The 17,688-nt window shown below is 41.5% G+C and overlaps 1 protein-coding gene across 4 annotated transcripts in view; it reads left to right on the top strand.

Annotated features, from left to right (window-relative positions):
* The first annotated feature begins 3,836 nt into the window (after positions 1–3,836).
* Positions 3,837–17,688, top strand: part of TLCD4 (TLC domain containing 4) — a 26,424-nt gene continuing 12,572 nt past the window's right edge. The window contains exons 1-4 of one of the 4 annotated variants that reach the window (XM_058029738.1): positions 3,837–4,032; positions 9,014–9,179; positions 13,669–13,758; positions 16,663–16,721. In XM_058029738.1, the coding sequence (XP_057885721.1) occupies positions 9,025–9,179; positions 13,669–13,758; positions 16,663–16,721 (304 nt within the window). In that variant the 5' untranslated portion in view covers positions 3,837–4,032; positions 9,014–9,024. Of the gene's footprint in view, positions 4,033–4,312; positions 4,407–4,626; positions 4,684–4,909; positions 5,027–9,013; positions 9,180–13,668; positions 13,759–16,662; positions 16,722–17,688 lie in introns of those variants that run through there. The other 3 variants (XM_058029739.1, XM_058029741.1, XM_058029740.1) reach the window with 3 other exon arrangements.

Genomic DNA, 17,688 nt, shown 5'->3' with positions numbered 1-17,688 from the left:
AATGCTCTGTAAGTATTTTTCTTTCTCACCTATGTCTCACTTTTCAGTATAGCAACCATGATAAAGGCTTCATTCTTGGCAGAAGGAGGCTCAGCTCTGGGAAAGCACGATTCTGAAATTACAGGCATACTTTGGAAAGGTTACTGTGTATTTTTCTTTTATGGTCACATCTCTCTTGCAGATTTTAGTGGGAGCAGTCATCTGACAACACATTTTTACCATACTTGAAGTGCCACTCTGAAAGTAATTCCAGAAGGAGAAGGATACAGAACAGGTGTGTACAACTCAGCTGAGGATAGATTACTGCAGAGTTTGACTACTTATCTTGGGTTGTCTTCCAATTACTGCCCTGTTGTAACAAATCCCATCCATTTTTTCCAAATTTGCTCTTCATTTATGGAATTAATGGGTCTAATTGACATGAAGTTGAAAATCATCAATATAATCCAGAAGTAATTGTAATTAAAGGATAGATGAAAAGCACAGCCCTATTTTTCTCTTACATAGTACAAATAAGATGATTCTGCAGAAGCCAACAGAATTATGCTGCTACCTGCAAATGCTACTGCGATACCTCCCCATCCTCCCTACCTTTGCTATGCATATGTGTTGATATGGAATACACTGTTATTTTTTGTCTTGTGTTGCTAAATCTCTGTTGTGCAGCTCACCTTAGCAAGCCCAGTGCCAGTACTTCCCTTCTGTTCTGAAGCTTCACTTCAGAAGCTGCAGCTGTTACAGAGGAAAGCCCTTGGCACTTGCTGTTTAGCAGGGGCAGCTTTGTTTGCAGCAGCTGGAAGGTGATGGCTGCACATCACAAGGGAGGGAGGAAGAGGTGTATTAGTTGTGAAGGCCAGGCTGTGGCCACTGTACAGCAGGCAGTGGGCTGTGATACTGCTCTGGTGGCTCTTTATCCCACCCTTTGGCTACTCTATTTCTGATGCAGAAAAGGGTGCTCCAGTTGCATCATGCAAGTACAGTAAGCCTTATACTTACAGGATTTGCTGGAAATGCCCAAAGTAATTGTGTGGTCTGTTCATGCAGCAGTTGCAGGAGTGGTAGAGCACTCCCTTAGTTTTGCTGGCATTACACTGCCTATAGAATATGGGCCTGTGGAGTTTGCTCTGAGGTCTCTGGGATTGCTGGACATGGGACATCCAAGGTTGAGACTGCTGCATGTATGCAATAACATGATGAGATTATTAGATACCAAGAATCCTAGATGTACACAATTCGAAATCCTAGACATACACAGTCCTTAAAATCTCCTGGAAAACAGTTTTGGTTGGAAAAGAGGACAGACAACCAATCTAAGACAACCTGTATATGGTAGCCATATCTAACCATGTCTACAGGTCTCCCTTCTACTGCAATGCCTTCACGCTTCCCCATAGCTAGTGTTTTGTTTGCAAAGGTTTGCAGAGGTACCCTGCTGTGTGCTCATGTGGAGAGGGTCAGGAATCCTCAGTGCATCACCATTCTCACCTTTGCAGTCAGCAGCTCTCAGGCCAGCACGTGTTATGGGATGGGGCTGTTGAAAGAGGCCATTGCCCCTGGTCACGATCTGCTGCGTGCCCAACAACGTGCTGATCTCGGGCCAAGGAGAGAGCAGCGAGGCAGGACAAACTCGTTTTCTTCACCCACACAGCACACTGGGCCAGAGGAATTCTTTGGTAGGCTGTACTCAGGCCTGATACAGAGGCTTGGGGAGAGTCTGGTTTATCTTCTAGATGCTTCCTAACCTGTAAGTGCATGATGGTGATGGGTCATTTTGAGGCTTAGAGCTCTGATAAGGGGTCTTTGGCAGAGTTACCCATTCAGTTTAAGCCATTACCACTCTCAAGTGTCTATTTTACTCTGCTATTAGGTATTACTACACTCTCACAGTGTAGTAATACAGACCACAGGCTGGCATGTTAAAAGAATACCTAAATTCATTGTTGTACTCTCTTAGAATGATTGTGACCTCAGGCAGTTGAGAAAAATCACATATTAAAACACAGCAGCTAAATCTGCCAGAGCTTGTTGTTCAGAGCCTTTGGCCTTTGCTTCTTAACCATGAGAGGAAAGAGTCCTTGCCACTACCTGCAGGCCTGAGGACAACCATTTGTGCCTTTACTGCCACTGCAGGTCCTCTGTCACGCCAGAAGCCCACTGCTGGTCAATATGGAGTACTGGTGTCACAGCTGTTACAACTCAAAAGAGAAAAGGGTTATGTAAAGAAACGTTGAAATCACTGATAATGTATTAAGCAAAAAGTGAGGGCTGTTCTTTGGAAGGTGAATTAATGAAGAAAAAAATTCTCTTGGAATTTTTATGGTTTATGTGATCTTAAAAGTGGTTTCTGATCCTACCATGGAGTTTTTTGGATTTAGTGGCTATTCTGATTCACCAAAAATTGCAGATGCAGTAGAAAATAGGTTGAAATTATTTATATCAAGAATGATATGACATCAGAGTAAAACATGAGGTTTTAAATTTAATTTCACTAAGAAATTAGATGATTGTGTTGATACTATGTTCACATGGTATTCCTGTCTTTATTTTTCTATCTGTTTTTGAAATGGAAGGAGATTGGAAGCAGGAATGGGATCCCCTTCACTTGTCTGAGGACATCTCATAAAATTTTGTTAACAAAAGTCAATTCAAAAGCTGGTCAGTCAAAAGACACGAGTCTACAGGAAAGCAAACTTCAGTAGTTCTGATGTTTACACAAACACCTGGTCGTTGGTTCATGCCCAGCAATGGATTATGCCAAGCTGGCTGGAAACAGTTAGAGCTGCTGGCAGTGTGCCCTGCCCACCTCCCACAGGTTCCCACTTCTGCAGCAGGAATGGCTCAATGCCTCATTAATCAGCACCTGGGTTTCTGCATTTTCCAGATTGGCACATTAAGGCAAGCCAACATCAGTTTCTGTTCAGGCCAGAGCATTCCTGCTGCGGGAGATGTTTGGCAAGAGAGATCAGCGTACATAGTGGGGTAGATGACTTGTCAGCTGCAGCTTAAACTATAGGGTGAGATGTATAGTAGTACCTTCATCATTATTTTGTTAGAGGAGAATTTTTAATTTATTAATCAGAAATCATTAATGGAAATGTAAATTTGAGGTGGTTTAGGATGTGGATGATAGCAGAAGAATATCAAGAGGAACAGTCATGACCATTACATTTTCTAGTTGGTGAAACTACATCTATCTATCATCTTTAATTTTGTCAGCGTAAGATTGCTTCTGTTTTTCAACACAACAGCTCCAAAATGTAAAATAAAAAAAAAGAAGTTGTCATAAATCATAGCATTGAACTTAGTAAATGGCAAGTATTGGCAATACCTGTTCTCTCTAGGATGGGTGTGTTCCCCATGGCTCTGTGCTGTGCAGTGCTCCCAAAGAGTGCATAAATGGATTCCCAGGGCACGAACGGTCACGTCAGCATTTTTCCCATGACACATTACAGACAATCGGGCTGTGCAAGTGAAAGACACAGTGACTAAAATGTTGTTGGAAGGTGAAGTGCAGCGGCTGACCGGCCTTTATGCTGGCCCAGCACAAACACCATGAATGTTTAGCGGCGTTCAGGGCCCCGGCGCCCGCCTGGCCGCTCGCAGGGGCTGGGGTGCCACCGGCGGGGCTCGCTGTGGGCACGGGCGCTGCTGCCCGGGCGGTGCTGCCCCCGTGCTGTCCCCGCGGCTGCGCTCGGGCCGTGCCGAGGAGCCGCCGGCCGGTCCCGGGCCATCGCCGGGGGCGCCGAGCCCCGCTCTGCGCGGCCCTCCCCGGGGGCGGCTGCGGAGAGGGGGCGGCGGCCTCAGCGCGGGGCGGGCGGGAGGAGGGTCCGGGGAAGCCGCGGCCCCTCGGAGGCGGCGAGCGGAGCCCGGCGGCAGGTGGCGGCGGCGGCTCGGCCCCTTTAAGGCTACGGCTGCCGTAACCCGATCCCCGCCGGAGCATCCTGCGCCCGGGAAGGGCTGTCCCGTCCCCGACGCGGGGAAGGCATGGAGGAGGAGGAGGCGGCGCCGCAGCCCCCGTAACCCCGGTCCCAGGTGCGGCGTGCGGGGAGGGAAGGCGGTAGGGCGCTGAGAGGCCGGGGCTGGCGGGGCGGGGGCGGTGCGGCCCCTTTCCCCCGCCCCGCGGGGCTGCGCGGAGCGGCCCCCTCACTCCCTCCCTCCCTCCCTCTCGCAGCGCGGGGCGGCCCCGGGGGCCGAGGGCCGCAAGCGGCGGCGCGGAGCGCGCTGACAGCGCAGGGCTGCGCGGGGCCGCCTCCTCCGCCGCCGCGGCTGGAGCGAGTGCGGAGGGTGCCCGCTGCCTGCCCGCTGCTGTGCTCCCCTGCCCGCTGCTGTGCTCCCCTGCCCGCCTGCCCCGCGGCCGCTCGGGGCCGGTGCGAACGGCGGGCGCCGCGGGTGACCGGGACCGCGAGGTAATGCCCGGCTCCGGGCAGCGTCCCTCGGGGGCAGCCCGGGGCTCTCCGCGCCCACCGAGTATGGGCGGGCTCCCTCCTGGGGGCTTTGCGGCTCCAGACTGCCTGCGGGGTTTGAGGAAATTGGGTAAATGGTATCGCAGCGGCCACCTCATCCTGAGTACACTGCCTTTATAAGAATGCTTCATCAGCCGGTTGCTTTGATGTTCTAAGAGCAGAAAGCTGAGTGGAGTTTAGGGTGTGAATAGCCTTAAATACAAAAGGGAACGGCTTAACTGTGAGTGGCTTGAATTTTGTTGTGTTTCTCCTTAACGCTGCTTACTGAGCTAAATAAGATATCAGACGAATAGGATCTACCATTGAGAACCAAGAGCAGAGCGAAGCTCCAGCACTGCTTTTGTTACTGGGCTTATTATAAAATGCGGGAACAGTCAGTAGTCCAGTGTTGCTCTCTGCAGATTGCTCTGACAAGTTTTACAGCTATTGGATTTGGCTTTCAGTTTTAAGCGGATCAGGAGAGCACAGTATTGCATGCGATGTCCTGGTATCAATAGCAGCTTTACGGTGTAATCTTGTTTGGAAATTGATCCAACTCATCTGGAAATCCAGCCTCGAAGAAAGTAAGGGCTGTGGGCCTTAAACCTTCCACTGCACCTTCTTACCATGTCTCGCTATACTGTTGCATTTCTTATTTTGATGATGTGGAAATAGTAAGAGGAGGAGAACATAAATGCTAAATGCTTTTGATGATACAACACTTGATAACTTTCCTTCTCCTTTATCCTCTTTATCCTCTTTCATTAAGTGTCAACTTGTTTCTATCAGGAGTTCATAGTGTTATCGTATTGGGGGTGAATGGATATTGCTTTTTCTTCTGAATCTCAAGTAGAAACAGAATTGCAGGAAAACCACTGCATGTTAATAGCAAATGAAATCTAATATATTTTTAGCTCTTATGGAGTATAATGAAATATACCTGTGTTATTAACCTTTTCAAAGTTATTGGGTCAATGGAGTAATTTGAAATACACAAGGCATGTAAGCAATACCTTGCTGAAAAAAATGTTAGTTTCAAGTGTTTGGTAATGTTTATCTACCTAAAGACTCCACTGAAAAGCTACAAGAGTGAAGTTCTGATCATATGTAGTTACTGTCTAACCGAATGTTTATTTGGGTAATTTTGGGTAAGCAAGGCAAATGCTAATGGTGGAGACCCAGCCTGTATATTGTACTGTTTTTCCTGCATACAAAATGGTTACACTAGACCTCCTGCCCAGCCAGCCTCCCATCAGCTCAAACCCTGTATCAGCTGACAGAACAGTAATCAATGACTATGCAGTTTAGGTGATAGAGTGTCTGTTCATACATAATCCACAAAGTTCTGTATCTTGATCAGACTTTGCTGTACAGCTAATAGAAGATACTTGGAAAAAAAAAAACCCACAGTGTAGTTGAAGCTGCCTGGCTTACTAACTTTGGACTTTGTCAAGGAAAATTGTAATCAGAAGCTAATTGTGCTTGTTTTAAGTCAACAAGCACAATGCAACAAGCTGCTTAGGTTCAGCAACATGAATAATTTTTCTTGTAAATGAAAAGAAAATCTGGTAAAAACCAGTAAATTTTCATGTTAAACAAGATACAGTTGAAAGCAACCTAGGGATATGAGAAAATAACAACCTATAGATATGGGACAATATTTATAGCTGAACACATGTGAAATGCTGTATTTACACCAGGTCATTGAATTGAATTAAAATATGACACTATTAATTGCTGAGGTAAAGCATAAAATTATTCTGGACTTGGTACTTACTATACTTAAACAGCATCTTGATAAGCATATATGAAATCAGGCTTGAAAAACTTGAGCATCTGTTAGACCAACCACAGAGGTTTAGTGATTAATTTTTTGTCTGCCTCTCTTCTTCTCTAAAACCATTGTACCATTCTCCTTCATGGGCATCATGGTTCTGCACTTGCTGAAAGTCAGGTCATGCACTTTGCATGCAAGTACCTTTTTAAAAATGAGTTCCCTCCACAGGCTCCTTAGGTGAAAGATTAGTCTTCTAATGCATTTCTTTCAAGGGATGTTTGCAAGGTTTGCTTAATTCCTTAATCTGTACTAAAATGAACACCTATCAAAAGCTGAAACATTACTTACCTAATATGACCCAATATAATCTTCTGGTACTAAGGAAACAAAACAAAACATGGCTTTCTCTTGTCCAAGAGATTATGTTAGTGTCTTCGAAACTAAGAGATTCTAGTGTAGTCACTGCAGATGAATAAAATGTAGCATCATGGGAATTGCTGTGTTTTCGTCAAAAGGATAAAGTAGGTGTGGTTAATGCCTAGTGGTTTTGCTGTTTTTCTGAAGAGATTGTACTTGACCTGGATTTTGGCTTCCTTCATTAAACCAACTGATAATTTCTTTTTCCTTATGTTGTCCAAGAGAAGACTTGGTTGCTACAAATGAGATAATGTAATAACAAAGCTTTGTCCTTGGGGTTGGAATCTGGAACTCGACACCATACAGCGCTTTTCAGTGGGTTTAAACTGGTAGATACTAAATTGTTTTATTCCTTCAAATGGTAAGGTTTTAGAAAGTTGAGCTTAACACCCATTGTCTCTGGTACTTTACACTATGTGAAAAGGATATGAAGTTTGGTTTGTGTTTTGTGTGTTCTTGATCAGTGGAGGCAATGGAGAAGTATGTGGAGGATCAAGAATACAGAATATTCAGGATTGTAATTGAAAGTGGAAGTTTTGATAGAGTAATGTTAAAAAGTATGCAGGACTTATATGCTGCTGCACTGGAACAGGCCATCAGAAAATACCTGGAATCAATTAGTTTGATGCAGTGCACTGCAGTGTGTGTGCATAAAAATTTTAGTTTGGATTAAAAATGCATTTATGAACTGAATCACCCCCTGTGATTTGTGTTGCATAGCTGTCCCAGAGTCTGCAAGCTGGGTTCCTTTTGGGTTCATCTGGGCAGGAAAATAGGCCCTAGGAGCACATCAAATATGTTCCAAGAATTGTGGAGTCCCTAGGACAGAATTAAAGCTGTTCTGAAATAAGCACTTGAAATCTGCATGATAGAGGCAGGTTTCACTCAGCAAATCTGCTCTTATTTGTCCTGCATTCTGTTTTTATACCTGTAGCTCTGTGGGCACTAGTCAGAGGAAGTTTATTGTCTTTAGTTCTGGGAGAATAAATAGAAAAGAAGGAGGTAGAGAGGGAAAAGTTTGATACCATTGAACCTTCTGCTTCTAAGTCTTTGAAGATAAAAGTATGTTTTTTCTGATCTGTATGTTTCAATATACTCACCATTTACACCCCAAAGTGAGAATATTGTACTTAATTTTAAAAAATGTTATTGTTTTGTTATTATGGTGGACTTTATCCTCTGTTTTTTCCTCCTGAAGTTCAAGTTTCTTACTATCTGCAATGCAGATACAATTTCAAAAATATAAGGCCTGTTCACTGGTTCTGTAATGCACGTGAAATAAAGGTAGACATAAATGTATTATGTCATTGTATTGCTCTGCTGACCATTAGGTTGCTGTGGTAACATCAGATTATGCTGCCCTAAAAGTCTTCATTTTATTTTTAGATGTTTTCTTAAGTAAAACTAAAATAAGTGACAGCGGGTTTTTAATAGGTATTAATTATTTAAATATTTGAAATGAAGCCATTTGACTTTTTTCCCCCTTTCCAGTTCAACATAATATAAATTGACATTTTTTGAGTTTGTACCTTTTGCCAGTCTTGGAGTGTACACCACTTCACTGTCAAATTGGGGATGCATGTCAGAGGTTTGTGGCTTCTGGGAAAATATCATTCTGTATTGCAAATACCGGCGACTCAGGAAAAACAACTGAAGCATTTAGAGACTGACAGTTCTGTTTGGAATTGTTTTGGTATTCAGACCTCACGAAATAGCTGAGCATCCAGCAATTGAAAAGCCAGGCAGCTCTGATGGCTTTCCACTGAGTGTGGAGGTTGGAGTTCCGTGGAGGAGGAAAGCTCCAATGGCCCACAGCCCGTCCCAAGGACGAGCTCTTGGCTGAGCACAGTGGGAATTGGGAGCTACTGTCCCTGCAAAGTGCACAAACTGAGCTGCAGCAAGGCCACTGCTTCTCTGGGCTGGCCCAAAAACCTCTCTTCTGGGCTTATCTGATTGCACTGTTGCGTTTTGAGCTCCTGTTGGCAGCAGGCAATCTGGCAATAATGAAACAAGTTTTGACTTTGGAGGTTCTTGGGACAGGAGTGGAGGCTGCAGAGCTGGCAGTTGGCCTGGTCAGTGGTCGTCACTGTTCTTTCTGTGAAGATAAAATACATGCAATTTTAGGCCACAAAAATGTATAATATGCAAATGTTAAAAAAAAACCAAAAACAAAAACAAAAACAAAATGTAACTTGTGTATCTAAAAGTTTGGGCATACTTTTATACTGTTAATGCTTAAGTAGAGACATTGAATAAGTAGAAACTTTTAGTGAATAATATTTCTGTTGATAAGTTTGCTGTCACAAACACTTTCTGTGCTTGCTTAAAATAGTTAAATGGAGAATAGAGTGAAATGACCTTCTGCTTCTCTTCACAGATTGAAGAACAATGGCTTCCTTCAGCAACCTGACTATTGGCATTGCTCTTGCTAGTTTTACTGTATTTCAGCTCCTGTTCCACGTTGTAAGTTCTTGGGTGTCAACACGAATAACACCTGGTTTTAACAATCTCAGCCAAAAAAGGAAGATCGAATGGAATTCAAGGTAAAGTGTTCAAAACAGCGACAGTTAAAGACTTAGCTGAAATAATGCGCACCTGAACCACCTGTGTGTGTGTGTAAGACTGAAGAAAACTCTATTAGTTAAAGGTAAAGATCAGAGGGCAGGCTCTAGACACTGGACAAATAATGCATGTGAAATGCTGTGGCCCCTTCATGGAAACACAGCATTACTAACACTTGCACATTAAATGCTTCGTTAGACAGTGATGCCCAAGTAAAAGTCAGTACAAAGATAAAACAGTGACTAGTGAGAGGTAATAAACTGAAGAGATGCTCTGTGATGCTTCTAGTAAAGAGAAGAGATAAAAAATGCCTTTCTAAACATGTATGAAAATCAAAACTATTGCAATTTATTCAAAATCCCAGTGTATCTCTGGTCATGCTTTTGGGAGCAAAGCAGTTTGTTCACCTGCTACAGACTGTTTTATATTGGTTAAGGTTTTCCAAGAAATTTGATGACACTTGGGTGTAGTATTGAAAAGAGTCAGTGTGTGTTGTGGGTAAGAAGACTGCAGGAGGAGGAAGGGGAAGCTATAGCAGACACAGGGTACACATGCAGGAAGGAGTTGTGGAAACTCAGTCCAAAAACGTTCCTCGCTCTCTCTGTGTTTCTGTATTTCAATCAGTGGGATGGATCCACCTGCATTTCACTTGTCCCCTCAGATACAGGACTTCTAGAAACTTGTTTGACCTGTGAGTCTTTTACTTCCCGCAAGGGAAGTGTAAGATAGTAATTGAAAATGGGGTGAACAATGAGGTTTTATTTGCAACATACTACTCTGCAAGGGTATATATAGTACACAAGGTTCTCCAGTTGAAATGAATAGGTACAGTATACCTTTGCCTATTAGAACTTTAAAATATTTTTTCAGATGTTTCCCAAATTTAAAGCTCAAAAATGTGTACCGTATGGTTGTCACTGCACTCAAAATGCCTTAGTTGCAGTTCTGTTCCTCCTCAGTGCTGTTTAGTGTCAGGTGGATACTTTTAAAGTTGTTTCCATTGTTCTAGGCAGCATTAGCAACTCAAATAGCCTTGTCCTTCCATCTGGCAAATGTCCACTTGCAGTGTTCTTAAAGGCACCATCTTGATTTCAGTTCCATCTTTGAATAATTACCTATCTGCCAGAACAACTGTGTAGGATGCCAGTTCACAGTATCAGTGCAGCTTAGGTTTACCTCTCTGTTCCAATTAACAATAAGAGGCAGACAGGGAAAGTAAACTAAACTGTTCCCATGTGAAGCTATTGTCTATAAGCCACATCAAATGGCCTTTGAATTGCATAATAGGCTTTATGAGAACTTACCCCATGCCTGGTAGTGCTGCGCTGGTGTAGTGCTTTGCATAATAACATGAATTGTTTTACACATCACAAGTGTGCTGGAAATAAGCTGCTCCAAATCTCTGGGCTACTTTGTTCTAAGGTGTTTAACTGCTCAATTGATACAGTACTCCATACTGTGTCATTTTTTACCTCTTTGCACATTTTTTTCCCTTGGGGTTGATAGCAGGATATAGATGTTAGCACACAGATGGGTTGTGGTCCCGGGCTTCATCCAGCTCAGGAGTTAGAAGGCATGAAGCACAAAGCATGGTTCATCAGCATCTTGTGGATGTTATAACTGAGGAGAGCATGAAGGGAAAGAAAGGCTAGCTGTGCTTGTGTTACTTCAGCTCTGCTAACCAAACACAGTGTTTGTCAGACTGCCCTGTCACTCCAGTGTTTCACCGAAACGAAGAGAGGCCTCAAGGAGTATCTTGCAAGTTCAGAGAATGCAGATGAGTATGTATTTATTCTGCAGAGAGCTATGCAGGTAGAAACAGTTACTATGTCCTAGTAAAATCTGTTGGTTTCATTTAAATTATTTAAAAGTAGATGGTTGTTATTTTGTCCTATATTGAACTGGTGTAGGGAGTGCACACACAAATGATTCTGTTGGCAGTGCTAAGGAAACTGGCACAGAGGATGGTTATGCATTTTTATCAGCTCAGCTGGGTCTGGAAGAGGGCATCTGCCTGAAATGAGCTGTAGCATTGAAAATATATTGTTACAGTTTGGAGAGCTTTGTAATCAAGCATTTGAGCTGCAGCTCTTGGCTGTATTTTCCATGCTGTCAGTTTGTTCATTCTGACCTTCCAAGAATTATGAACCAATAAAGTAATTGCTTCTGGCATCTGAAGTATATGGACACTCAAATTGAGTTAAAAAATATATTTGGTCATGGATGTAGTATAATTCTTCAAGTTGTGCATATATTCTTGTCACCTCTCCTGTAATAGATGCTTGTACTGCTATTAAGTAGTTATGAAAAAAATATATTCAATAATAAAAAAGCAAGTCTGCAACCTAGCATTGCAGCTTTTTTTGTTTGCAGCTTAATGAGGAGTTAAAGGATGCAAGCTTTGAAAAAGATTTCAAGGAAATATACAGAGCTTGATAGCTTGACCTAGATTCCTTATTAAAATGGACTGTTGTACTATTTCCCTTTTTCTGCCCTGCCTATGGAGAAGCTTCAAAGTCCAGAGTTAAGGAGGAAATCTGCTGCCTTTTCTTTTCTTTCTTGTTTTTTCTTTTATTTCACTCCCATTCAAATGTTCTACTTGTGTATAACTTGTATTCTAAACAGAAGGGTTCAGGTTAACGACCTCTTCAAAAACAAATTACAGCTGTAAACTAATGAGCTATATTTTAGGACAAATTTTCCTTCTTGTAGCATTATCCTCTCCTCAAGTTCAAAAATTCCAGGTATTTCTCAGACACTAATATTGCATGTTCTGCTTTGTTTTAAAAAAGAAGGAAAGTTCCTCTCTTTTTTAATCCAGTGTTACAAGAGTAGACCTTTTAATTAAACTATTAATTATCATTACAATTCTGATAATTAAATTTTCTTTCTTTGTTCAAAAAAGAGAGAGCAGAAGTGCAGCCTGTGCTGTAATGATTATTAATTGTTCTCATCCAATTTTTGACTATCATAATATACTAACCTCCATTCATTTTCTGCCACACTGTTGAAAAAGCTGCTGAAAATAGCACAGTGACACTCTTGAAACAAATTATAAATACAGTCTCTTTTATGAATAGTTATGGAATCTTCTATTGCCAGTAGATAATAATGCCACTTTTGGAAATGGAGTAGGGATTATAACCCCTTTCTTTGCAAAATCTTCTGCAGGAAGTCACATGTTTTCTTCAACTCTTGCATGGTAGAGCTTAGATTCCTGAGAATGCCTTAAGGACATCTAAAATATTAATGACTTTCAAATACATGTATTCAATATGTACAAAGACAGGAATGATAACTAACAGTGTCTGTGCATTTGTGTGTATATGTTGGTGCTGTGAATATGTGTGTGAAGTGAATATGGTGTGGAGTGTTTTCAGTTACACAGCACTGAACTTAGTCCTCATCTTTCAAAAAGTATCTGTGATTCCCTATGGATATTTTTTCACATCTTTTTTCTTTCTAATTACATTTGCAAAGTGGGAAAGCCAACAGTAGCTACACAGTATTAGGTGCAGCTTATAGTTGTGTTAAACCCATGGCTGGAGCAGGAAGGTTACACATTTTGGAGCCATGCCCATTGCATTGTTCTACCTTCCAAGAATACATGTGGACTGAAAGGGCAGGAGGGGCCCTGGCCTGTGTGCTGGCAGAAACCCTGCTGGGGCTTCTGTAAATAGATATTTCTCTAAAAGTGCATGCTTGTTAGCATGTAGAGTTTATCTACACTGTGCATGCAGCCTGTAAACTGGAGACTGTTGTCTTTGGGGGAAAAATGTGTCTAATACCCAGGTAGGGACAAGGCAACTTTGGTTACTGTGATGTTCATTTTATATTTCCCTTGTCCAGTACAAAGCTGCTAATTGATACAAACCTGTAGCTGTTATACCTTGGGTACTCAGCTACAACCGAGTTATATAAGTTTTCTCTTTGAAAACCAGAATCTACTTCAAATGCACTAGAAATTCTATCTGAAGCTTAGGATTTTTCATTTAATGCCACCTTCCAAATCCAAACTAGACTTATTATGGGTCTTTTAACTTGGTGCCTGAAAGGAGAAACCTGCTGTTGCAGGACTTCTGGGCTAATCTGAGTATGAAATTTCATATACATTTTCCACCAAATGGGACAATACAAAAAACATGTGTTAGAGAGCTAGATGTCATACTGTCTTTAAGGATTCATTAATATATGGGATAATTTGAAGAAAACTTAGATCTCCCTTACTTTTAAGACTCACTTTGTATCTAGTATCACCAATCCCACTCCAATCTAATAGACTCCTTCTTCTGGACTGTTTTTTCCCACCTGTCATTGTAAGGGGTTGGATGTAGCATAGGGAACAGATGATTGTCTCCCACAGAAGTATCTGCAGGTAGTTGAGAATGCCTTGGGATACATCCTACCTTAAGCACAGCATGGGAAGTTGTGAATGGCAGTACCTCCTTGTGACTGTGATCTCTTTTTCAGGACAGTGTCCACATTCCACGCTTTGGTGGTTGGAGGGTTTTGCCTTTACATTTTATTGTACGATGATGCTGTTAATGCTGACCATCTCTGGTAAGGCATGTTGCATGCATGTTGTGGTTACACAATAAAAGAACATAACTGAGAAGAATAAAAAAGAATCCTGCGGTGTATTAAGTATTGAATTATTGTTTTATTTTCCATTAAAATATATAGTTGTGATGTGTTCATTTTTATGTCTGTACTGTTTGAAAATTTGATAACTATTGTGTCAGTATTAATGTCTTAGTTCAGTGTGTCTCTGTGAAGTGGAATAGATAAAATACAAGCAGTTGATTTGAAATATTAAATTAAATATTAAAATTAAAAAAGCATATTAAATTATTAAAGAATAAACTGTAACTATAAGTCAGTATGACTGAAACTCTGCTATTTACAGTAATCATTTTTAAGTGGAATTGAAAAGCTGTAGTTGGTCTGGATAGTGTATATCTGTGGAAAGTTCTCCATTGAACCCTGCAAAGGGTTTGGGTTCCTTAGAGAGAGAATGTGGTACCACTGTCAGGTAATGCCTGAAAATAGATACAATAGATCATAACAGGGACTGGAGCATTGGTAAGCTCCAGGGAGACATCAATGTTGTGTGTGACATTTTTTGATGGTCTAGGATTTCTCATAAAACTTTTCCTTTTTTCTCAATGTACTAGAGACTAACATAGATGATGTAGAAATTGTTTTTATAGTGGTGAGAATCACATGGTAGAAAATGTGGAGGTGGTAGAGATCAGATAAGGAGAGGGAGAAGACGTAAATAAGTGGATTATGTTGTAGCTTCACAGGAGAACAGGCTCCTTCCTATGAGTCCTTCCTATGACTGTTCACTTCATAGTCATTACAGTTTTTCAAGTGTGATGTTTGATTAGCATTTTATATGACTCTGTATCTGCAAAGAAGTTTGAAGAAAGTCAGTTGCATGGACTTTTGTTTGTTCTATCTGCCCGTGCATCTTCATGTGTAATTCATTTGCGACACATGCCTTCTTAGCAATCACCAAATAGATAGTTCTTCCCATTTGCTTATTCAAGTCACTCCCTGTTTGTCACTCTGGGCTCTTGCTTGCATCAAAACTGGCCTGCAGACATCAGGGCTCATTAATTCCATTGCACCTTCCATTCAAGGAGATAAAATTTAGTCTAAAATCTTCCAGACTGCCTGACCTAAGTTCTCCATTTATTGAGAATAATTTGGGATTCTGACATAGGGATGTGTCTTGAAGGGATGTGACAGGTGGGACAGTGCAGCCATATATATTGTTGAAGTGTTGGTTTAGAAAGCCTAGAGGAGGTTTGATGCAAATTAACCATTCTCTGGGGGGAAAATAATGAGAGGAGTGAACCATTCCCTGTTCCATCCAGTTAAGTCATGTCTACCATTATCAAGGAACCAATTTCATATACTCAGTCCTTTGCATGTTCTCTGGAGAATATGAAGGCTCTTGAGTGCAGGCTGTCTTGGTAGTGATGTGCTGAAGTGTGTTGGAACCCCTGAGAAGTTCAGTTATGAGGTTGCTGCTGCAGCTGGGAGCTCTAACATGAGGCCTCTATGTAAAGAGTTCCTGCTAAAGTTAGGAGAACATATCTGCCCCTATGTCTAAACCTAAAGAAGCACTCAGCCCACAATATATGTTGCTCATGTAATCAAATTTTGAAGCCATAGAAAAATGTACCCATTTCAAGCTGTATTTAAAAGAACGTCTTAACAGATGGAGTGAATTCCAGACTCTCCTAGTAATGGTTTTTCTTCACCTAACAGCAGAATTCTGGTTTAGTGAGTCTTATTTTTCTGTAAACTACCCTATCACTGAGGGAACAATTTGTTTTAGACACTAAGAAAGCTTTACAATTTAGTGATCAGATTGTAATAATACAGGAAATCTCTTCCCACTGCTCCATTCCAATAGGATTAAGAAAAAATAGTTAAGTAATAGCATTTCACTGTGTTCTGGCTGAGGCAGACTTTGTATTGGAGGTGGCCGTAAGCACAGTTAGGTTCCTTTTTTCTGGAAAGGTTTACAACAAGGATTGTTTTCACAGCTTGTCTTGAGCAGTCTACATTGTATGGATCTATTGACCTCTCACTTGAAGCTCAATTCATATTTACACAAAACATAGCCAGATTAGTTGCATAATTTAATATAAAAATTAAGTTACAATCCTCATGCCAAGGAAAAAAGACTTGCTTACCAAACTCCTCAAAGTAGGAATGCACAGAGAACAGTGGAGAGAAGGACAAACATGGCTTGCTCTAACGTGGATGCTTCCCTTTCTGGAGCTGTATTCACAAGTTTGGGTTTGTTGAACATTCCAGAGAAACTGAAGCTGTGTGTGTGTTACTAAGAGCTTTGCCTGCTGAATGTTTGGCACCAAAAGGGAAGGGATAGAAGGTGTGGAAAGTACTCTGAAAAGCATTTCTGCTCAAAGGTTCTTTGGCTCCAAAGAACTGGCAAATAATTCCTTTCCTGTGTCCTTCTACTCTGTTTATCCCTATAAACATCCATCTGATTATGAATATGAAAAGCACCAGCTGAACAAGATATTTTTGTCACCCTTACCAAACTTCTAGCATTGGCAAAAAACAAAAATGGAGACACAGAGTGTCAGTTAAAGGGCTAAGAAACAGAGACTGGGCTGTTCCCTTTTATCCTCAGTTTCCTGAGAAGCCAGCTCAGAGTACTTGCTGGGTTTCAGTTCAAATCTCCAGCAAGGCTCTTGGGGCAGTTTCTGTGCTGAGGCAGGGGTTGATCCTCATTAGGGTAGCTAGTAGGTGTCTTGTGTTTGGGTGGAAAAGGAATTCACTTGTGATTAGAACCCTTCTTAACTAGATTGCATAATCTCTTACTGATGAGCCAAGAATAATGTGCCCTGCTGGCATTGTGTTTGAGATGTGTATGTCCTTTGCAAATTAGGCTGTAACTATGTATTTTTGGTGTGTTTACAGGGGTGACCCTTCAATTGTGAAGCTGAATATTGCTATTACCACAGGCTACCTCATTTCTGGTAATTATGCAACATGTAAACAGCATGCATGACCTGTTTATTTATATTGAGTCACTATACCTTTATGTTTATCCTGAGCCACTGTGGTGGAGATGTGGTATGTGTATACAATACAGTTCTGCTGTGGCTTTTAAAATTGCTGATGGGTTTGTGGGTTGTGGTGAAATCACAGCATCTTGCTAGCAGATGTCAAAGATGGAATATCTCCCCAAGCACTGAGGAAGTACCACTGTGTGGCTTTGTCATGGTTTCATGTGCAGCCACCAGCTCCAGCTCAGCTTTGTCCTTTGGCCAGCTGAGAAGGTGTTAGAGCAGTGCCCTTCACTCTTCTCAGTGCCTACAGCTCGTATCTCTTCTATCAGGTGTTTCTTCCTGTGACCTCAGAATGCTGGCAGAAGAATTTTAGTAAACCTCAATACAAGCTGAGGCAAATGGATCCTGCCTGCCCATCTTTGTCTCCTTTTAAGCCAAAATTCAATCATGTATAAAACATGGCAATTATTTATTTTGTATGTTATTTATTTCTACATATGTTTTATGTTCTTAATTTTTCTGTCAATTAAAATTGGCATGGGAATTTTGCTACAAAATGCTTTGGAGCTTTCTTTTATGTTGTGTGGGGATTATACTGGCTTGTCAAAGCAAAACCTTGTGACTTGGACTACTTTCAGTGAAAACTCATGTTAGGATGAAGTTTCTGATCAGAGACTGGGCCACAGTCTTCGTTATCTCGTACTGGATTTCTCCACCCAGTGGAAGTGATTATCTGGTGATCAGCATATTCAGTTAAACTGTGCATTACTTTAAGTGTCTGGAGTTTTTCATAGCTTCAGCTGCCATGTTTAAATTAATCAGTATCTATTTTTGAATAATTATACATTAAACTTTCATTATGAATTAATGAATGCCTTTGAACAGGCATCTCAACCTGACCACTCATTCTCTCTCACTTCCCTATATAGCTGAT

This window comes from Melospiza georgiana, chromosome 9, assembly GCF_028018845.1.
Source record: "Melospiza georgiana isolate bMelGeo1 chromosome 9, bMelGeo1.pri, whole genome shotgun sequence".
In the NCBI taxonomy this organism is placed as follows: domain Eukaryota; kingdom Metazoa; phylum Chordata; class Aves; order Passeriformes; family Passerellidae; genus Melospiza; species Melospiza georgiana.
Note: the sequence above shows the minus strand (reverse complement) of the source record. Positions and strands in the feature narration are given on the sequence as shown.